Raw genomic sequence first — 24,233 nt, forward strand, 5'->3', positions numbered from 1 at the left:
TTTCCTCAACGAACTTGAGGCAACCACCAATAGATAGCGCCCTCATTTTTAACCTATCTCATTAATGACAGTAAATTGTAATATAGCGATATGGCCAGAGTTGGTGTTCGGTAAAGTACTGCAAATGTCTAAATTTATTGACAGAAAAGGCTATATCATGTACCGTAACATAACTTGTCAGTTATTTTCTGGCATAAAGGAAAAGCATTATGGCTAAAGAAGAACACTTGTTTATATGAAAGCTGATGAAAAATATATAAAATTTCACTTATCAACCTTTTGTGAATATGTCGGCTATAAGGAGTGCTCAAAGGTCTTGTGGGACATTTGTTACTTCATTTAATAATTATCAAAACTAGTAATTTACAACACATCGCTAAATCAAAATTCATTGAGACATAAATATTTAAAATATATACAAAAAACATACCTTCAGTGACAAAAAAAAACATTGCAAAAACAAAATCGGAATTAAGGCTTCTAGCGATTATCGCATGGTTGTCGTGTTGATAAAAATCTCTTGAAATTCAAAGAAATCCAGTTTTACTTGCAATTCAACTACATACATCATCAGTCCTATTTTGAAACTAGAATTATGTATTTTTTATATCGTATTAGTATTGAAAATTCTCTTGGATAAGGGTTTTAAAAAGCATATTACAAGTTTTTCTTCTCTTCAGTCAGTTTTGAACAAGCATGAATTCATAATATGCTGTGAATGCTTATCAATTGCCAAAAAAAAAAAAAAAAATAACAACACTTTTTCACAGAATGGATGTGTTTCAGTCAATCAATATGGTGAGTGTTTCTGCAGTGTCATTTTGATATGTTTAATGTTGATATGCACATCACAAAGAAATATAAGGCATCAAAATTATCTCTTCCCCCTTGCACTTTTTCTGAATTGTGTAATCGTCATGCTAAGATTCTCAATTCGATAAATGCTTCAAAAATCTTGTTCTTATGATTCACATTTTTCAATACCGAATCACTTTTTTCAACCTAGTGTCGCAAAAGTCTGTCTTAACACCAGACTTTCACAACAGAATTTTTTTATAAATGCGGCAGTATAGATAAAATTCATCATCGCCTTCCGTTTTCACGGAAACACAACATTGAATAAACTAATAGGAACATTAAGTGGGAGACCAAATGAAAAACTAATCCAATTAGTCCCAAACTAAGCAAATGCTGTTTATCTTCGGAAACCACTGAAAATCCTCTTCCACCACCTTTGTTTTTGAAATGTTATTTGGCTTATTTCACTCTGTTGGTCCTGTTCACTATACTTCCTTCTCTCTATTGAGTTTTCCTCTATAGAGAATGGCTGCACGATTCTTGCATGGCTATAGAAGCTCTCAGCGGGACTTTCTTGTTCTTCTTGCACTGAAGTCTTTTGTTTCTTGGATTTCTTTGCCTTCTTTATTCTGAAATTCGGTGCTTTCAAGGTATTTGTTGGTGAAACTGCTTTTTTCAAACTGAATATGATACTGACAACAGCTTCTGCTATAGTCTCGGGCAGAGCATCCGGATCACTCAATATATCCCAGTCTGCTTTATCAACACCAGGTGGGAGCTGAAAAAAAATTGAAAGTGCATCCATTTTCAGTTGTAAGTTTTTTCAAAAATTTGAAACATCACATCTTTTCATACCGAAAATGTGAGTGATCATTTTAATAAGTTGGCATGATTACTGAATAATGTGTTTACCGAGACTCACTTTTAACCCTTTCAGTCAGACCCTAGTGCCATAAGTGTGTGGGTTGCTTTTTTTCACTGTAGAATTTTTTCTTTTGACCTCAGGGAGTTAAGCCCTGACTTAAAGGACTGTGTAAGTTTTGAGTTAGAAATATGGCGAGTGTGAACTTGGAGGGCTTTTTCATCAGAGGGCAACACTTGGAGCTGAACTTTTTGGGTTTTTAAGATGGCTTTTAGGCGAAAGTGCTTCCGGGAAAGGTGTGGTTTATTACATAAAATTTAGCAATAAAGTTCTGGAAAACATTTATGTATGTATCAGCCACCTCGTTGGGCATTTTGCCTGTTGTGGCGTTGTATTTGTATTTGTATGAAGATGAGTATACCCTGCATCATCATGGCTGAAAACATTTGAATGAAGCCAAATATTTTTTTACAAAAAAAAAAATAATGATTTGCGGAAATGTATGTTTTAATACATCTTTTTTTTTGGCATCAAAAATGTAGAAACATTTTGAAAATTGCAAAAAATGAATACTTGGGTCTCAAAGGAGAAAGGCAGTGGGAAGTACACCTCCCACCAAATTCATCAATTTTTGGATGTTCACGGTGAGCTATTTTACCACCTCTCATTAGAGCTATCATTTATTAATAACTTCAAAAACTGCAAAAAAATGAAGTCATCTAAATAATTTGAAAATTAGTAAATTAATTTTTAAAATTAGTTATCTAATGAGTTGAATGAGTTTCTTTTCTTAAATCAATGTCAATCTCAAAAAATATTTTAACGTGCCATTACCATTAAAAATCTATATATATAAAATTGATTTTCTGTGTGTCTGTGTATGTTCTCTATACAAATCTACAATTTTAGATCGATCGTCGCCAAATTTTGCATATATACCAAATGGGACCCGACTTGAACGATAGGCTACTTTAAAATTTCGTCAGACCAGGGCAAATGCCCCAAATGGGCAAAAAACTGTCCAGCAACAATGGTTTTTGGGCCTCAACAATCACTTTCCGAACGTTTACTGTGGTTCCCTAGCAATGCGTTTCAGACGCGTATATGCCTTTACAACGGTTTGTCACTTCTTTAATCCTGTTAGTATATGTATAATAGTTTATGCCTTTATAATGGTTTGCCAATTTTTCAATACTCGATTTTTGAATAGACGTCATAATCATCATCAGCATCGCTTTGAAAGTCAGGAAAAGGGTGATCCTCATAGAAATCAGTGCTAAAATTGTCGATTTTACTGTAGAAATGCGGAAATTAGTGGGATTTTCCGCCCCATCAATAATTTTAAAAATTGTATTGAATTCTCAATTTTTGAAATATTCAGTTCGTTTAGAGATATACGAAGCCCAGGAGATTAAATACGAAGTAATTAGCCGGACCTATACTTTTGAGTTGGATATTCGAGCAATATCATTGATTTCATTTATATCTTCTCAAGTATGAAAATGAATGTCTCCATATTGTCTCTTTTCATATTTATTTGCATAAATTCATGTGGGTTAGGATATTTTAAAATTAGTTATGAGCCCGTGAAAAGTGCATCGAAAAAATTCCACAGCTTTAACTAAGGATTTTTGGAAGCTGAAACAGGCAGAGATGGATAACTTGAAGTTCAGGGGGGGAGGGGGGGATTGAAAGACCTAGCGCCCCTTAAAAAAAGAAAAATATATATTCATTTCTACGTTTCTGTGTAAATCTAGATTTGTTTATTTCATGAATCGCGCAGGTCGCCATATTGGTTAACTTGGACACAGTTTGTATGTCCCTCAAGAAAAAGAGAGGGAGATATCACGTGATCCAAAAAAGCCTCATTGAAGAAAACCCGGGCAGCGCCGGGTATTATAGCTAGTAGTACTATAAAGGGTTAAAAGAACTTGTTCCAAAACTTAATTTTTGTTATAATTATTGCTAAGAACTTTTCCAAAAAAATTGTGAAAAGTAAAAAAATAATCACCTCAAATACTTTCATAGGAATTCCATATTTTCCTCCAGCAGCTCCTCCGGTTGAGCGAATAGGAATCACGAAATGATCATTCCAAATGAATTCTTCCACTTCATGTACAACGCCAGGTCCACCTAAGAAAGATATGCATGCATTTCACAATTAGCCACAATTACTTAGTATTATTAATTCATATTATTTAATACAAAAGTATATAGTATATATACTTTTATATATAATACAAAAGTATATAGTATATATACTTTCTTTTGTATGATATATACAATAGTAAATACCATAGAAATAATTAAACATTTAAAATGGAAATGGGCTAGACATATTGCAAGAAGATGGGACAACTGATGGAACACGAGTATTCTGGATTGGTACACCTGTGGTGCTGCACGTCTGAGAACGTGTCCGAACGCAAGATGCATCAACACAATCCGAAAAGTGACTTAGTCAACTGGATGGCAAAAGCATCAAACAGAGTAAAATGGAAAATTTTTTAGAGGAGACCTTCATCGAGCAGTAGATAGGAAATAGTTGATGATTATTTAATAATTACTCATTTCTTATTGCTATTTTTTATTTTATAATTGACCAAAATGTACCAACCTTCTATGACCACACACATGTCCACTAGTCGGGCAACTGCTGTTTCTCTTTCTTTCAATGAATCGCCTATGAAGAATGTTTTCCCATATGGCATTGGTTCAAAACTTCCATCTGGATTTTGACGTGACTTTGAAGTAAGATCCTGAAATAGGTAGCATATAAATGTATTGCTTATGTTATAAATTATATTGTTATAGTGAATTCATAAACCAATTTGTAATCTTAATGTGTTTTTTAAATGGAAAATTTAAAAAAGGTTTGTGCTGTCACAATTAGAACATTACCCATTTCTTTTCGATACGATTTAAATCTGTTTTCTGCAAAATAGTTGCAACAGTCTGGTGATCAGGAATAGCTTAATGTTTTAATTTTTTTTAATTTTAAAGGAAATTATTATATATTACTGTTCACCTGCTGATACTCACCTCTGATTCATTTATCGGAAGTATGTGCATAACAGCAGGATATTCTGCAGATGACTGATGGCTGTATTCTCTGTATTCGTAAAATGCTTTAGCAGTAATATCTGGTGCGCCAAAGAACCCATTGGTAACCAGAGATATGTTCGCTACTTTGGCTAACTGTTCGCCAACGGCACTGTTGAAAGAAAAATGGAGTAATGCTATAAATATATTCATAACCATTAAAAAATGAAATAAAGTGAAATGGAAATTTTAAAAGCCAAAATTTTTTTAAATGTAAAACCTACCGACATATATCTTCTGCGCGTCGGCTCTGTAACTTGCTGCTGCCAGTAACATAGACTCTGACATCTTGTAATTGCACATTCTTTTTCAAAAAACTGACCTATAATATAGATGAAATATGTGAATCAATTCTGAACAAAAGGTATTCTAAAGAAGTCTCATCAAAGAATTCATCCATCTATAATTTTCCTAAAGCAAAAGAAAATAATTACAATATTACTTACTAAGTAATTTATTTTCGCTTCAAATGTAGCATCTCTGGGTGTTTCTGATGATGAAGGATTCAAAGCTCTCTTCACGCGAGCTTTCAATACACATTCGAATTGAGGATTGTTCGTTTTCTGTAATAAATGCGATTGAGACATGTATTATCCATGCCACTTTTTTAAATGAAATGTACAATTAGTTATCTGTTGAAAGAAATTTAATCAAAACAGGTAATACAGCAAAATTGTGGTATAACAAAGTACAGCTTATAATGAGGATCTTGTGAGTGATTGTCAAACAGCTAATGTTAAAGATACAAAAAAACATGTTAGCAGCGAGTTGAAAATTTGAAAGCTTTCACTATTATGTGAAAAGTATTGGTAAAAAATCCAGTAGTCAATGAAATTCTCTGAAACGCTAGTTTTCTTTTCTCTTGTTCAAGAATTAAACTAAGGACGTATTAGTATCACTTATCTTCGCTCATCCTCTTCACAAACAGTGTTGTGAGGTGCGCCTAACAAAGGATGGATACAGAAAAGTTTGCATTTGTTTTCCCGTTTTTTTGAACATAAAGGACATGGGTTTTGCAACTTTTGTTAGTTTCTGTGACCGACACAGTCATCACACATCTGCCTGGGTTTATTTGACAGGAATTCACAGTTAAAGTAGCTTTTAAAACCGCTGGGTTAAAAAATCTTTTCAGATTAGCAGAAAAGTGTTGGAGTTCTTGATTTCATAATTGAGAATTTTTTAATTGTTCGGTAAGTTAGTTAAATCGTTTATAGAATATGAAATTCTGTTCATTTGCTGATATCAGAATGGAATGATGTGAAAGGCGATTGCAAGTGCAGGTGAAGAATTACAAAGACACAAAAACATTGAAATTCGCTTACAATAAGTTCTGCTTTAACAAAATATTTTATGATTATAAGCTCTCGTATTAGACTTATACTGTAGTTAGTTTACTGTAAACTGTTCACAAATTGAAGTGAATTTTGTTTGGATACTCATTCCTAGTAGTTGAACTTAAGTAGTCATATTCAATTTTTGTAGCTTTCCTATGAAGTTACATAGGATATAAATGTATGTATCTAAAATTTTTGAAAGTGATATATGATAGAACTTTATGGTATTTTCTTATTGATAATCAATCAATCCTTTCTGCATTGTCCAAAAAAGTGTTCCAAAATTTCATGAGTTTTTATTTTTAGAATATTTTAGAAAGTAAAAATGGGTTCCAATACGATATCAGGAACTATATTCTTTGAATCATTAAATTGCTTGAATATATTTTTAAATCATTATTGTTTGTGGAAAAAAATTATAATTTTAAATAAATTATGTTTCGACAAAATTTTTTAAATGACAAATTCTTACATGTATCATGTCATTACCCATCAGTAGCCGAAACCATTTTGGTACTGGTGAATTGTCACAGTTCACTAGCACGACCCTCTTTCTATGCTCACAGTAGAATACCTGAATGAAGAATGTTAGAATTAATCAATGTATAATTACTTTTACATTGAATTAATATTCAGAAACTAATGTTTCACTCAGAGATATGGGAATTATCACTGTGCTCGTGGCACCATAAATTCAGTAAATACATACCTGTTGATGAGAGAATGTTGAATCAGTATATTCTTTTGAGACCATGACGACAACGACACCTGCTTGATCTACTTTCTGCTGAAATACACGCAAGCGGTCAAGCTTTTCTTGACTGAGAGTCGAAGGTTTGCTGATGTCACTGAACTGTGACATCATTCTAGAAAGAGGCCTTCTACCAAGTCCTGTAAAAAAAGCAAAGATAGGAAGAATTAATTTTGTACTTAGTTTTGATTAGTCTCTGTAGTTTAGTCTTAGTCTAGTGCAGACATCTTCAACCTGTCACTTATGAACACTTGTGCTCACTGAAGGTTCAAAATTGCTTGATGCTTGTATGTGATTTGGTGCTCATAAGCATGAAACCTTCTTCCATCGAAACTTTCTAGTTGCATTAATAGGTTTGTTTTGAATTTCAGCAAATAAACCTATATGTTTTGCAGATTGTTGGTTGAAACAACATCAAATTTTTGAAAACAAATAAAAACCCCAAGTATTAATAAATGTTTCGGTTTAAGAGGTGCATGTGAAATTTAGAATATAGACTAAATCCAATCAAGGACCTACCAAACTTGTTATAGAGGTGTCTGAATAGTTATTCCGCTCTTCTTGGATCTAATGAGGATCTTGGTGAAGATCTAACGCAAATCTGTCTAAAATTAATTTTTGTTATACTGTGTACCCTCATAAAAATATTGTCATGAATGCATATTTAATTTTTGTTAAAGGTGTTTGAGCAGGCCACTTTCTTTTCCATATCAGACCAGGGTGTGTCAGATTACTGGAAAAGTCAATTGAAAAACCCATTTAAATAATATAAACTTCTGTGCACAGGCATAGTGATATGTTTTCCTCTTTTATGCTCGAAGAAAACCTGCCTAAAAACGGCAAATTACTGGATGGGCCGGATTATAGAGTCTCTTTTATTGTTTTTTCTTAAGAAATTCAATCTTCCACATTAAACGGAACTTAGAACTCCCATGGAATAGAAAATGTTTCTGAAGGTAGGGTGGAAAAGAGATTGGGGTGGAGGTTGTAACTCTAAAGAGACACTTGTAAGACAAAAGGCTGAAGATCCCTGGTCTAGTAGTTAACATTTGATTAATCTCTGGACAAGTAAATAAAAATGCTTGACAAGTGAATAAAATCCTAAATTTTTCCACACATACCATCTGTTTCAGATTCCTTGTGGGTGAGAGGTGGCTTTTTGTTTTCTATGATATTCAGGATATCGCGATCATTAAAGAAGACTTCTCCTTCTTCAATAGTAGGCAAGTCTCTAGGCGTGCCAGGGGAACTCAGATTATCCTGGCTTTCCTGCCAGTACGTTGAACACCAAACATCATAATTTTCACTTTCAAATATATGCCGCAGCTCTTTTGCCTAGAATAAAAAAAAAAAAAATTGTTAAAAACAGTTATTGATTTTCAATTGCAAAGTAACTTGGGCAATCACAGAAGTTGATATCAACATCAGCGCTCTCTTAACGCATGGGCTTACTTGGGAACCTTACAAAAATGAGAACCGATTGAAATTTTCGAGAATTTGTCAGGTAAGGCCTCAGAAAAATCACTTGGCCTGGGGCCCTATGATGTTCTTAAGATAGCCCTGATCAACGTCCATAAGGGAAAGAACTTTTTTTATACAAGTACAATAAACGAAAAAATGTATTTTTTTATGGACAATCTTGTGATCATGGCAAGATTGTCCGCCATGACCATGATCACAAGATTGTCCGCACAAGATCATTTACTAATACCACTTTTTTAAAAATTTAAAATTAACTTTAGTAAGAAATGTGTTTTAAGAAAATCAATAGACTCACTGCATATGACCAAATAAACACTTACCAAGTGCCTCTGCTTAGGATGGGCGCTTATGACAATGGAATGTTTTTTCTCTTCCAAGTGCTCATCAAGGCTGAGTGTTGGAGAGTATAATGGTGCTGCCTCATTTTTCAGGTACACTGCGGAGGCCATCTTTGGCTGCTATAAGAAAAGAAAAATATTTCTCTTATGTATCTCAGGAAAAAAAAGTCATATATATCATCATAGAATTAGTGCACAAATATACACATAAAATAATTATTATTCTATTTTTATAACTAAATTTTTACTCTAATAATGGACAATTTGGTTATTTTCTTTAGTATAAAAAAATTGTAAGTTGTGACCATTGATGGGAATAACATATGATTTATATTATACTTACATATTTTACAATAGAGGAAAGCATTTACCTTATCAGATATCTTAAGAAAAGTTTTTGTAATTTCCTTGGTTTGAATCACAATAGTAAAGAAAATATATGTATATTTCAATATTTTGCAAAAGTAGGATATCTTGTATGTTCTAACTTTGCCTTTATCCTTTATCTCATCAACTGTTCATCGTAGAGGTATGGGTTCCATTTTAAAAATGCTCAAACTGTGTTCAGAAGTCACCCTGTACCAGTTTTGAGAGTGAAAATAGTCTCAAAATATAAATAAAAAAAAAATTTTTTTTATGCTTCCCCCCCTCCCCCCTCCTGGTAATATAAGTTTAAATGAAAGAAATTACCTGCGTAAAAAATATTCAGAATGCAAAAAGTTTTTTTTTTTTTTTTTTTTTTTTGCAAAGTTTATTAACAGATATATGGCAGGTCAAAGTTTTTCAGGGGCAGACACACAAAATGAGTTGCCTAAGGTACATACATGGTGCACAGGGAGTCAGTCCCCTTTCTACTGGAATAACTCATGAACATTGATTATCTTCCAGTTGGGAAAAGTATCCAAATCTATATATATAAAATTGATTTTCTGTATGTTCTCTATACAAATCTATAATTTTAGATCAATCGTCGCCAAATTTTGCATATATATATATATATATCAAATGGGACAAGACTTGAATGATAGACTACTTTAAAAGTTTGTCAGAGCTAGGTCCTGAATGGGTGGAAAAACTGTTGGGCAACAATGGTTTCTCGCCTCAACAATCAGTTTCGGAATGTATACTTTGGTTACCGTGGTTCCCTAGCAATAAGTTTCAGACATGCTAAATGCTTTTACAATGATTTGTCACTTCTTTAATGCTGTCAGCACATGTAAATATAATAGTTTATACGCCTTTATAATGGTTTGTCACTTTTTCAATCCTCCCACAGAAATTGAAGCTATAATACCCGGGCAGCGCTGGGTATTATAGCTAGTAACATATAAACCTCAGATACATCATTCATATTAAAAGGGATTGTATAGACATTAAAATGTGAAAAATTTTTATTTGGTCACCCTATGTCCTAAAAACACATTTAGAGGGAAAGTTGTTGCCTGTTCTCTCCCGAGCAACCCGAGGCAAAAAAAAAGAAGAAATTATATTTTTAAGGGCAATATTCGTTTTAATATTTAAATTCACAATTTGCTGAAAACAAAGGAAAGAACCACATATACTAATGGACAAGCTCATTCAAGCTGCTTCATATGCTATATAATATGAATGATGTATCTGAGGTATACCTACTATCTGGATAGTTTTTTCCAATTTAAAGTATGCTTCTAGGATCAACAGTTCACGAGTTATTCCAGGATAAAGGGACTTTCCTATACACCCTGCATGTATATTTCAATGTTTTATAAAGGTTTTACCTATATAGTATATGTATTTTGGGTTTTTTAACATTATTGAAAGCTACAAATAAAGCAAAATAATTTCTAAAACAAAAACACATAGTCTGAATCTTTGTCATAGTGCTAATTGAATGCCCTATGTTTAATGTAACTTTCCTGTTAAAATAAGATGATTGATTTTACTTACTACTAATTCTTTGCTTGTGCTGCCTGCAGCTGGACACCTCATTACATTCCCACAATTTTCCCTGTAGCAATCAGCAATTTGGACAGCCACTCTTTCCAGTTGAGGTCTTGGCCAAATCCTAGGATCTGAGGTCTTCTCCGGTTCATTTCTCACTGTCGATATTCATAAAATTTTTATTCATGTTCATCACATGAAATGTGTCAATCAAACATATGTTCTGTGCATTTATTTTTCCGCATTTGAAAAATTGATTCCAAATTGGATTTACTTAAAAATATAAATAAGAAGTTATGCTCAATATATATATGTGTGTGTGTGCTATTAATTTAGAAGGTATGTCTTTTAAACAGTGGAAATCTTTCTTTCTTGCTCATGTTCTTGCTTCTTGCTTTTGGAGAGAGTGGGCCTTCATTGGTTTGAAAACATGTCGCAGGCTACTTAAGTGAACTGTGCCACTGAAATGATCTATAAATATGCCACATACCACTTAATTGAAATTAGAATGTGCCACAGGTCACTTAAATGATTTGGAACAGCGCCCCAGGTTACTTAAGTTAATGATAGTATGCCTCATTGCATTTAAGTGATCTGTAAATCTACTGCAAACTACTTAAGTGATGTGGAACTGCAATGTGGTTCACTTAACTCTTTAAGCTGTTTTTAACATTCTCCTGATTCCCATTATATCTGCCAAATTGGAAATAAAAGTGTGTTAAGAACCCGAGATATACTTCGAGGGGACTGAAATTAAGCAGATCAAGTTTGACGAGATATCTCAGGATAGCCGCTGTAAGGGTTTAGTGATCTGGTAATGTGCCACTTGGTTCATTTTTACAAAATTAAGCTTGAGGTAGGCGAAATGAGGTGACTTAGGGCCATAAATGACCTGCTGGTGATGAGTTGAGCATGTATGTTTCAAGGTAACATGAATTTGTATATAGTAATGATTAGAAGAATAGAATGAGATAAGATCATCACCTTCCATATCCTGGAGCAGGGCCAACAGGCCCCAGGTCAAGATTTTTAGCTATCCCCCTAGTAAAGGTATATTGTGAAAAAAATTATTGTCCCACGTTGCTAAACTGCACATGCACCCTATGAAAATTCCGGAAAGTGCTGTGTATATGTACCCCCAACCTATTTACGAGTGTCTGAGGTATGTGAGTTATGGCCATCGATGTTCCTGTTTGGCAGGCGAGTACCTGAATCTTATATTTCTATCAGTATTATATTGCGAGTCTGCTGCTTGGTCTCTGTGGGAGAAACTTTTTCAAATGGAAGATCAGCTCGCATTTGTGACTTGGTCAGAAAGGGCACTTTAACTGGCCACCACTGTGTTGTCTGCAAGAATCGAGCAAGCTCTCAGAAGGATATAAGGATCTCCCGAGTAAGTGTAAGTCCTTGTAAGACAAACTAGGGTTTCCCCTAGACTACAGTTATTTTTTTGTGAATGACATGGATGAGTAATTTTTCTGATAAAGAAATGTGTTATAAAAACGATCAGAGAAAGAAATCCGACTATATATACCATGATCACTATCTTGAGACTTCCAGGGAATATACTGAGTTGAAGCAAATTGAATAGCAAGACAAGCAGGTGGCCAATTATCCATGAAATTGACTGGAACTATCAGTTTGCCTAATACATCTGCAAGTTTAACCTATAAAAACATGCAAAGCAAAACAATTATAAATAAGAACTCATGAATGAAAATTCAATGTCATATACGAATGAAGATCTATTGAGGTGATAAGTCATCTGTGATATATAGGATGGTCACACATAAAATTACTTTGCTGATACACTAGCCCTTATGAGCCGTAAAAATCAATGAATGCAAAGGATATTCGAGATATAGGGGTTTCAAGATAAAAAGAATAAAACTCTAGAACGGAGAAGAAAAACAATGCCCTAGCTCTCATGGTTACGGCTACAGCAACAAAATTTTGAAAAGTTCAAATGGCAACCAATGCTTACTTTTATGCATTACTAAGTGATCGGTGCAGTGAAAAGCCATGGATGGCATTGGAATGGTATCTGTAGCACCATAAATGCTGGCTCAGGATGAAAACAAAGGAAGATCTCACTAAGGGGTTGGTGCACCCTTTAAAAGGGAGGGGGGGGGGGGGACTTCCGGCAGCAGAAATGTGATATGCATTGATTGCTTCCACGTTTCTTTGTCTGCATCTAGTGAGGGCATATATTGTGCTGCAGCTACTATTCTAATGCCATTTGTGGTTTATTAATGTGCCAATCTCTTTGCAACGTATAAAAGGGAGTGTTGCCATTTGAGTGTTTCAAAATTTTGTTGCTGTGAGAGCTAGGTTTTTATTTTCTATTCATTCTTGAGCACATACTCTGAAATAATAATTAATTAAATAGCAATAATTCATTTGTATTGATTGATTTTTGCGACTGCTAGGGGATTGTATATCAACAGTTACTTTATGACCACCCTATATATTCACATATGCCTATGAACATAAGTTCAAATGAATGATATTGGAGGCCTTACACAAAATTTTTGTGTGCCATGAGATTTTGAGAAAAAATCAATTCACACATACTTCTCTGTTTGTCCATTGAGTCTTCCCGTACATTGGTGTAATCAATGGGACAAATAAGAAACAATTGGTAACAGCAAAATTGAGGGAATCTTGCCAATCCGAAGCTATCTTTATCTCGTGAACATCCTATAAAACCAGTAAAATGTTGGTTTTAGAATTGTTTTGTTTAGAATGTTTTTTTTAGTTATTGGATATAAAAATAGTTTTAATCATTCTCATACAGTCTGATAGAATAATCGACATACCAAGTATACACTGAAACCTCTATTAACAAGATCTTTCTTCAAGTCTAGTGCATATTGGGCAGCCTCTGCTCGGACGTAACTGATCAGAATTGGTTTTGCCAAGTCAACATCGTCTTTAACTGTTTTAGCTCTGCGTTGACTTTCTTTCTTCTCTTTCGAAGATGGCCGGTGATTACTTGACCTATTTGAAAAAAAAAAATTAATTGAAATTATATATATTCCGACTGCGCTATCTCAATTTTGGAGTTACATGATTTTCTGTGAAAACTTTTATAATTATTATGGGACTATAGCTGAGATGGAAACAATATTTCAATTGAGACAATATAATCCCAGCTACAAAAATATTTTTAATTCAATCACAACACCACATAACACCAACATACTGAACTGATTTTTAAGGTGCTAAAAGTAGAAACCGGGAAAGCAGCTTGAGATCTACACTTGCCAGAGATTTCTAAAATCAATTTGGGCTCTAGAGCCATTTGCAATCTTATACTTTCCATTCTTAAAGAATGTTTTGGCCACCATTTGATATGTTGAGCCAAATGTTACTGGTCTTGAAAAAGTTCATTTGGAATAACGCTATTTAATGTTTATTGAAATAATGCAGGTCACTCACTTGCCACTCTAATAAATTTTGATTTTTTGTGATTTTGTCTACTTGACTTGATGCAAAAAAACAAAAACTAAGCAAAATTACCATTGCTTTAACACAAGAAGCTCACTTCTTTCGATGGATCAAATATCGCATTACACATAACATTGGTTTGTACATATTTTTTGAGAAATTTAGAATTTTTGAAGATAATCTTTTGTAAGGAAAACCCTGCATTTTTTGTTGCAATTTTTTCGTAAAGACGGGTGTTTTTTTTGTGGAAATATTGGTTCCAATTAAGAAACATATAATGTATTTGTACGTAAAACTGCACCCAGACTTATGTGTGAATTTGATTTATGCGAGCGAATATTGTTGGTCCCACCTATCATGTAACTTTGGGGTATTACTGTATATCATTAGTTGATTAAAAGTGCCTATATTTTTCTGGAATTGAATGTCATTTGTCTGATATTTTTCATCTTTGAAAAAAATCCATTCATATCCATTCTTTTTTTGAGGACTTTGTGTCTATTTCATTCATTTCAGTGCAGAGATGTTCTTAACAAAGTCCCTTTGGGTCCTTGGAGAGGTTTCAGGGATGGGAATGGAACTAGTGGGTTTGGATGAAGAAACAATTAATTGTTTGCTTTTACATTCTTATGTGCTGAATTTTTTTTGTTATAATTGGTTCTGTGGCCTTTTGCAAAAAAATGGGGGATCCCCGACATTTCATTTTATTGGCAGAAAAAATCTGCAGAACACAAAAGGTTAAGAAATCCTGTTCTAGAAGGATAAGATAAAATGATTAAATATTAAAGTATAAAATTGATGCTTACTTTCCAAGTTTGAAAGAAATTTTTCTATAACCTGGACCGTTGTCAACTACTTCTGTGTTTGTGGAACCTTTACTGTCGTTGCTTTGTGCACTGTTGTTCACTGGGGCTACAATAGAGGTAGGTCGCGCTGGACGGGAATTAAAGTCACTGCTTTTTTCACAGTTCTGTATGCACACAACTTGGCCGAGCAAAACATCTATCAGGGAGAGCATGGTCTCTTGAGACTGCATCACTGGCCAGCCATTTTTTTCTATGAACCTGTACTCTGCTTTAAGTTGTTGACTCATCTTCAGCTGCAACGACAAAATGAAACAACGTGACTTGGCTTAATATTTATTTTTAATTTGTAATTACCTGAATATTATGTATTGCAATAAAAGTCATATGTACAGTTAAGAGAAATCAACAACTGATAATTTTTTTAGAAATAAAATTGAAAATATTCACCTGTTGTTCAATGATGTCCCTTAGTTGTCGAAGATCTGTGCAAATGTCAGCGAACACAAAACCAACAGGTTCACCTCCCGAGACAACTATCCCAAATTTTTGTTTTTCTGAAATAAAATTTTCAAATTTCTCAAATTCAATTCATTTCTAGTTGAAAAAATAGTTATGCGCAACAGTGGGCAGGCACACTGATCTGTGATACAAATAACACTTTTTTTCAAACCAAGCACAACTCTGGTCTATCATCGACGTCAGCAATTTATTACTGATTGAGTTGTGCAGGAATTAATTTTCCCCTTTGATATAACAACTACCTGATTCAACACTACACTGGTTTTTTTAACAGAATGATGGGAATCATTATTACGAGTGTATTGCACCGATGTGTACTTAAGAGTCTAGTGTTGTGTGTGAATTATTTAGTGCCGTCATCTATGATCCAATTTATGGTGAAGTATAATGATTGATACCACTGTGGATGTGTTGCTCTCTGTGGTGAGACTTTTGAACGGAGAGATCAGCACGCATTCATGCCTCAAAATGGGGCACCACAGAAAACCAACTTCAGCCTACCACCACTGTGCAGTAAGTGAGGTTTGAACCAGGGTCCCTGCGATGCGAATCCATCACTATGATCACACCATGGCGATGTCTCATTTTGCTAAAAATACCACCAGTGATACGTAACGAGCTATTTAGTGGCACAAAAATGATAATAATCAGTAATTGTAGAAAAAATGAGTAAAGTAATAAAAAGGGGAGCAATCCATTAGCACAGTTATACAAGAAGGCACAATTTCTAGGAGCACGCCACCAAAGCAGAATGTGCTGTTAACTGTGCCATACATCATAGAACAATCAGTGTTGCTGCAGAACAACCTTGGAAAGAGTTTAAGAAAAGTGTAGAAAACACTATTATGGGAAATTTTATCGCAAAACGTTTCTAGTCAGCTGAAGACTTGTTGCAGAACAACTTATAAGTATAACATTCTGTTTGGCACACCTCTTACTCATTTTCAGAGGTTCATAAGCCTCCCTCACATTTCTTGGGGGATGAAAACTCTTTATACATTTCAAAGGTTCAGTTGAAGCATGAAAGGTTGGGAATTACAAATGTACAGAGTTATGCATGGAAAACCTTCCATGTTCATGTGGACTTGGTGAATATTGAACAGATGATATGTTTAGCTTAGCAGAGATGGCTAATCACACACAAATCCTTAGAATTTTATCAAGCTACTAAGAAGAGTTCACAGCAGTGAAGCTTGGCAGAGATGTACGCAGGGAGGGATATGCCCCTAAATGCGAGCAAAAATTTAAATTTGTATATATAGATGTAAAATAATAAAATTTTGGTAGAAAACACCTTCATATGTGCTATCTTAATATATTTCTGTTAATTGAAAATGCTTTTTGAAAGTAAGTTACGGAAAATTCTCAGTAAGAAATTTGTTGTGCCTCTTCCAAACCCGGTCTGCTCCCCTGTAAAAGTCTATCCCACATACGCCCTGAAGCTTGGTGCTTTTTAATTCACCCCTGTAGTATTATGTAGTCATGTGTGTGTAATAGCATACACAGCTTTAAATAGGAAAAGAAAAATTTTCTAAATACTGATAACACAGACTCCCTCTCTCTGTCTATCTCTTTGATACAAGTCTACAGCTACTCAACTGTAAATGCACCTTGTAAAATTTATCTCAGGAATTTCTAATGATTTGGTGCTTATTGGAATGTGTTGCATGTGTCATCCTTATATATTTATGTTGTTAGAATTATGGGTTTCATCTTCTAATAGTGTTACCATCTCTGTTTCCAATATTAGAAGTGAAAGTGTAACATCCATTGGAGACTGTAATTCAAATTGTCTGAAACAATAATCAAATTCTCTAATTCAATTTTTTTAGAAGGGATCTCAATAAGAATAATTATTTGAGCAGGAAATGTGTATATAGCCCAATTCGTCAACTGTAAAACCTGGCAAAGCTGAAGCACAATTATTATGACATTGGATGCATAATAAACACCTAAACTACAAAAAAAAAAAAATCTTTAAAAAAATCATGTGTCACATTCAGTTCAAATTAATATTTTTCCAAATTTATTTCACAAGGCTCACATCAAAATCAAATGAGGAATGTAATTTACCAAATTGTTTTCTTATGCAGATGATGTTCCTATCGTTTACGACGACGTTACAGTTAAGTAATGCTTCCTGTTTTTTCTGGATGGGCCATCTGCAGAAGAAAATGAAAATAATTGCCACAAATTATAAGTAATCAAAGATAATAATTCAATGAACATAGTTTATATACAGGGTAGTACCATGGACGGATATACGAGGGAAGCGCCCTCCCCCAGCGTCAAAGGTGAAGTTGACTGATCTAATGTATATATGCATATATGAATTGACATCATCATCGTGCCCCCCCCCCAAGACCTCCAAGTCTATCTCCGCCTATGGGTAATAAAGAAAGTCCCTAGGCTACATTTTAACTGGTCATTCAAATTTCGAGGGGTTATAAATGGTCATTAAAATACAAAAACAAACTTTCATAGGGACACCCTGTCCTCAAAAACCCAATGAGAAAGTTGTTGCCCTGTCTCTTGAGACCAAAAAATTCCACGTTTGTAACAGCAATATTCACTGAAATATTTGAATTGAAAAATCTTAGGAAAGAAGAGTAAAAAACAGTTTGTGAACCCCCTGGTATAAATAATAGAAAAAGATTGGAGTTTTTTTTTCTTCCTCGATTAGAAAAACACTATCACTTACTAATCGAAATCGGGAAAAAGTATTCTAGAAAAAAAAAAAAAGAGGCATTTTAAAGAGGGTTTTGGTTAATATTTCCACTGTGCCAGTTATAATGCGGATCACTGAAATTTACAGAACTGCGGAAAGGGTTAAGATGAAAAGGTAGCTGATAATTTAACCGAAACTAAAGTAGAAGCGCGAAAGGGATCACCGTTAACCGAAACCCATCATCAGTTTCTTCACGAGAGATCGGACCCTGTCTTTCCCCCCCCCCCCGATCGGTTTATAGATAAAAAAAAAAACACGAATCACAAGTTCATCAAATTCCACCACGAAAAGCTCCCGATGTAATAAAAGAATCGAAAGACGCGCGTGCGATAATTTCTCAACCTTGGTTTGACAGTCAATTAGGTGCACGTGACCAGTAGGATTTCGAATATCAGTTGGTTGTATAAACATTCCTCCGACACAGCGTTTTTGTTTGCGTTGTTTCCGCAGCACCTGTCGCAGTTCATACGGAGAAAGAGGACAATGACTAAGTGCATTAATAACATAATAACACGGGAGTTTGTATCAAGAGCCATTCTTAACATTGTTTTCTAAAACGCGCACGGAAGTACAAAAAGCAATTGCATTCGATTTTTTCCCCTCTTATTACATTAAGAGCGTAAAGGGTATTGCAGGTACCGTAGAACAAGATCAATAGGAATGAAACTTTGTAAAAGCACTAACATACATTCTCCTAATTATATTCACAAAAGAATTTTCCGTTCACAATTTATTTTTCAGTGGGCTGACATGATAACAGAAAATTCTTTTGTGAATATAATGGGTCGTAAACAATAACAACACAAAAGGTATGGTTTTTATGCTTTCACTGTTTCGTTCCTATTCGCCCGTTTTACGGTATTCTATATTATTGTTAAAACATACACGCTGCATGACCATTTGATCAATCTATAATGCATAAATTCGCATTACCTTAATTTTCTATTACTTCCAATTAATAACTTGATTTTTAATTAAGGTAATTCCATTGTTTTTAGTATCACATGCCAATTTTCTTTATCGTATTAATTTTGAAACTCAAAAACACAGTTATTGCACTCATTGATGTTAATCACAATCATTCATTACTACTTTTAGACTGCATTGACCATAAACTTTTTTGGCCCATGACCCTATACAGGGGTAGCTCTTAGGGCACCGCTGTAGGAGTGGCACCAAATCCGAGATGAAAAGGCAGAAAAAAGCTTTATCTACCAAAAAAAAACGTAGTTGGAGGAGCTAAAATTTGTCCTTCACGACTTTTTTCTCTCGAGGGGGACTGTCCTTATAAACATTTTTTTCCTTGTGGCACCCCTGTCTTTACCAGTGGGCGAACCCCCCAAATCCAAGAGCGAGACCCGTTATACTTTGTTATTAAAATTTATTCCTGAGTAAATTTGTGGTAACTAAGAATATTATTCATATAAAATTAATCCCGGACCACATAGAGGGTCCAAGCGACCCAGCTGATGGGACAAAATATTCTACCAGTTAACGTTTAAAAAAAAGGCCTGATTTATGTCGCTCTATATTCTGAAAATGATGCAACCGTATAAATTATGTAGATGGCTGGCGTGTCTGTTCACCACTGGTCACTGCGGGAAAAAAATTCTAGGTCAATGAACACCTTCTTCTCAGGAAAAGAAGAACCAAGTTCCGAAAATGGCATCTACATAATGCTCATATTTAAAAAAATTGTTTTAAAATCAAAATTTCTCGTCATAAACAATTTAATTTATTCGTAATATTCAAGAAAACAATACAAAAATATCGTTGACCTTCTATGGTCTGATATATACTTTAATGTGCATGACATGGTCAAAACACCACCTATTATACCTACTTCTATTCTCAATTTTTTTTTGTTATTTTAAAAAGCGCATCCTTCTGAGTCATTTATGTACAAAATACGGATATGTAAATACAATACTTTTTCATTTAGAAAGAGTTGATTCCTAGTCTATGTAATTTTTAAGATTTTGAAATTTTATTTATTTTCAGAGATTTATAAAATCGCACAAAAAACTGAGGGAATCTATTTATATATATAATTAATTTTCAGCCGGTGTGTACCCTGTATGCAAATCTAAAATTTTAGACTGATCATTGCCAAATTTTGCATATATATGAAACGGCCGGATTTGAACGATAGGATAGGTTTTTTAAAAAAGTTCGTCAGAGATGGGCAAATGCCCGAAACGGGCTTAAAACTATAGGACAACAATGGTTTTTGGGCCTCAACAATGACTTTTGAAATGTTTACTTTGGTTACCGTAGTTCCTTAACAATACTGTTCAGACACGCATATGCCTTTATAATGGTTTGTCACTTCTTTAATGCCGCCACTACATAGAAAACCCGGGAGTGCCGGGTATATTATAGGTAAGTTATAGTTGGGAATATTAAATTCCAAAGCAACACACACACATCTGTTCAACATTGCTGAGCAAGATTTTATCTGTCTATAGATAACAGTGAAATAAAGTATAAAGGGAAAAATATATTTTACCCTCTTAATTGGTGATTGTACTTAATTAAAAAAATCCACTCTAATTAGTTAAATTGCCGTGTTCATATTTGCATCCGTATTTGTGAAAGAGAAATTTCAATACGTTTTCGTGGTGTAAATACAATAATACAAATTAACCACAGAGGGTCAAGGAAATGAGATTTCAAAACTTACTTTTACGAAGAAAAAATGATTAACTTACCCTTCCTTGGAGAGGAACGAGAAATTGCCAGGCACACTCGGCAATTCGGCACAAATCAATTTCCTAAGCTCGTCTAATTTCAATTTAACGTCCTCTAAGCACACAGTACCCAGTACAATGTTCCTGTTATTTTCAGTGAAGGTATTAACGCTCTTCGGAGGTATCCTGTCCTCGGTGAGTACTATCCCCAGCAAAACCTCTTCCAACTTGCGAACAGAGTTGTTGTTATTGTTCATGTTGTTGTAATTGCCGTACGCAACTTCGGACATGCGTCGGTACGGGACGACTCCGGTATTGCTATCGTCTTTGAGGTGGTGGACGTTGATCAAATTAGGACGGTTCCTGTAATGATTCGTGAATCCTTCGTTCTCTCTGGTGCCCGGAGACATTTCTGACCTAGAAAGACGTTGTTATTACTATTATCGTTTGATCGGAAAAGTTCGTTCGCGATTCGGGAGGCTCCAGCTTTTCCCACCGATTGAGGAGACTAATAAATAAATATATACACACACGCTATGAAAATGATGAAGTGGGGGGAAGAGAGAGATCTTGTGATGATGCGATGTTACGTCCTCTCTTCTCAGACCATCGCCGGTTAACTAAAGCTGTGTGATGTTAATTTAGGAATCGTCAACACACACGGCGAAGTTTTTCTAGTGCGTCATCCGCGAGTGAAAGAGAGAGCCGTAAAAACTCGTCGCAGCCAATCAGAGGAAGTGAGTAGAGGAAGCCGTGCTAAAGGTACGATTCCGGGCAGGAATTCCCGTAACATACTGTATACATATCACACTTGAAGTAGAACCAAAAACAAAAAATTTACTTCAAAAAAGTGGTAATTTCGGAAAAAAAGAAACCTCACTGCTTTACATCCGGATACGCTATTCGATTTGTTCCGCTGTTTCATGCCTTATGTTTGTTTTTTTACCCGCCAACTTGTTAGCATCTATCGCCAAGACGTAAGAAAGTCGTTCTACGAATCGCCCTCGGGGTAGTTCGGGTTTTCTTATCTCACCAAGTTCTCTGATGTTATTTCATCCTTTTTTTTTTACCGTTTTTTTCTGTTTTTTTCTTTTTTTTATTAGTCTTCTGTGTATCTGATCAGTGCTCATTTTCTTTCATTTTAGTTGAAAAGAATGAAAAAAATAATAATAATGATAAAAAAAAAGTGGGTGGGTGGATGGAAATTGAGCTGAATTCGAAGAATCTTTGTTAAACGGTGGGAAAAATCCGTCTAAAAATAGAAGTTCGTCGCTGTGAATACGATTTCCTATTAATTAGAATATGTACACATATGTAAATCTACTGTTCGGAATTACAATCGATTCGGTGTAATTTTCGGATAAAGCACTTTATAGCAGGAGGGAAGGAAGGCCAAGGACACCTTTACGGAAAATTATTCGAATGTTTATCATAAATACCTTGAAGGAATTATGTTCATGAGATACACGTTTTTTGTTGAAAATACAGTTCATTCCCGTGACTTTCGATATCCTGAGTTGCGCGATTTCGGATACGCGATTTTTTGTGAAAAATGCTCATTTCTGAATTCTACATAATCACGAGATTGTTCATTTTAGAAGATAAAATTATTCGTATTAATAGATAAATTATTAAAAAAAATCTTCTAAAATATATGCTTCCAGTGATGAAATTTCTTAGGCATGTCTAATCCAGCACAGAAATGTGATCTGGTTCAACCTCATTCTTCTACCAGGATCCCAAAAAATTAGTTTAAGATTTCCGGGAAATTCAAGGTTGCATTCAATGGGATCCCGAAAGAGAAACCCTAGTGCATTGCGATGCTCACCGAAGAGCTTCACATTCAAAGAACTTTTCCTATCATTTCAAAACACTGGACAACAATGAAATTGCATCCCACATGAAAATATACGATTCCATATGGTTTTGACCGTCTGAACACGAATATCGTCATGAAAAAGTAGCATTAGCTCTCGTTTTGGAGATACATTAACATTTTAAATGTTAGAAAAAGTGGGTATAACTGGACAACAATGAAACTCTCTGCTCGACACGAAAATATGCAATTCCGAATGATTTTCATCTGCTGAACACGAATATTACCATGAAAAAGTTTTATTTTGGCTCTTGTTTTTTAAACATTACTGTGTTAACAGTTAAAAAAGTGCTTTACGAGCGTTATCGTGTGGGGTAAAAAATGGTAAAGATCATAATAGAACAGCGTTACCAGGGAAAATGGTCAACCTTGATGCTGGGTGACTACTATTGGACGATTGTAAAAGATGCCTCTTATGTCCAATACGAGCGCAATGAAAAATAAAGTACCTATTCTGACGCCGATAAACGAACAATTTGTGCTGCAATACATTTGCGTTTCTATGCATTTTTGTTGTGCGTTTTCATGTATTTGTGTGTTGGGTTTTTACGTATTTGTGTATTGTGTTTTTATTAGGGCTGGTCCGATTATAATTGATTAATCGGGTCGGTTAATCGATCAATTGTTGATCACAGTTAAAAATTTTAATTGAATTAATTAACTTGGTCAATTCAATTAAAGTTCGATTAAAATTTGAGTAAAAAATTAGTAATTTGACCTAATTTATTTAACGAAACTGATTAAATGCCCTAAATTATTGTACCAATATATAGCATTTTCGATAAGTGGTCATATTTAATAACATTTGAATCAATATTTTGATGAAATTTTTCGGCATTGGGAAATAAAAGTCAATTCAACGAAAAATTGTGATCATTTCAGTTTCAAATTGAGTTTGAAGGGAGTTTTAAAAGGCAAGATCGAAATTTATTGTCTCCACCATGAACAGTAATTGTTCGTATTCTTGGAATTATCAGTCAAGCACCATTTGGGAGAGATTTGGAAAAAAAAAACAAGCAACAGTATGATCAAAAGTAATTTCGAAATTAGAGACTAACTTAAAATAATCGATTTAAAAAAGAAACCATAAGATCCAAAAAAAAGAAATTACAGGTTTTTACAAAATATATGTGTTCAGCATACAAGTATTCAATTGCTTCAAGTGGCAGCCTTAATTTCTTTTAGTCTATTTCTATACTTGTTTACATCTAGTGAATAGGAGCGTGAAATGAATAAATTACATTTTTAAAGCATTAATATTACATACATATACAGTCATGAAAAATATTCGATTAATAGATTAAAATTTTTTGACTAAGCAATTAAAAATTTTAATCGATTCCCAATCTTAGTTTTTATGTACAGTGAAACCTGTGTGAACGATACTGTATATAACGTATGGTAAATCTGCTTATAACGATATTATCTTTGATCCGGCGAGATTCCTATTCAATAAGAAATAGCGCAAATTCTCAAACTGTCTATAACGATAACCTGTCTGTAACAATATTTTTCTACGTCCCCACAGTATCGTTATAGAAAGGTTTCACTGTATATTAAAAAGTTGTGCCTCCATT

General features: G+C 34.3%; 1 protein-coding gene across 1 annotated transcript; it reads right to left on the reverse strand.

Moving 5' to 3' along the window:
* Positions 1–316: 316 nt before the first annotated feature.
* Positions 317–21,685, reverse strand: LOC149076835 (uncharacterized). The gene is made up of 18 exons (XM_089244541.1): positions 20,802–21,685; positions 17,436–17,524; positions 15,291–15,397; positions 14,844–15,136; positions 13,407–13,587; positions 13,162–13,287; positions 12,122–12,254; positions 10,594–10,745; positions 8,650–8,787; positions 7,969–8,182; positions 6,806–6,987; positions 6,569–6,670; positions 5,209–5,325; positions 4,987–5,084; positions 4,703–4,874; positions 4,278–4,419; positions 3,672–3,793; positions 317–1,576 (listed from the first exon to the last, which is right to left on the reverse strand). The coding sequence occupies exons 1-18, from the start codon at positions 21,188–21,190 to the stop codon at positions 1,196–1,198; spliced, it is 3,138 nt and encodes a 1,045-aa protein (XP_089100667.1). The 5' UTR covers positions 21,191–21,685; the 3' UTR covers positions 317–1,195.
* Between the last annotated feature and the right edge of the window lie 2,548 nt (positions 21,686–24,233).

Source organism: Pholcus phalangioides, unplaced genomic scaffold (genome assembly GCF_987345545.1).
Source record: "Pholcus phalangioides strain wild (caught in Gottingen) unplaced genomic scaffold, Ppha-v1.0 ptg000015l_1, whole genome shotgun sequence".
NCBI classification, from domain to species: Eukaryota; Metazoa; Arthropoda; class Arachnida; order Araneae; family Pholcidae; genus Pholcus; species Pholcus phalangioides.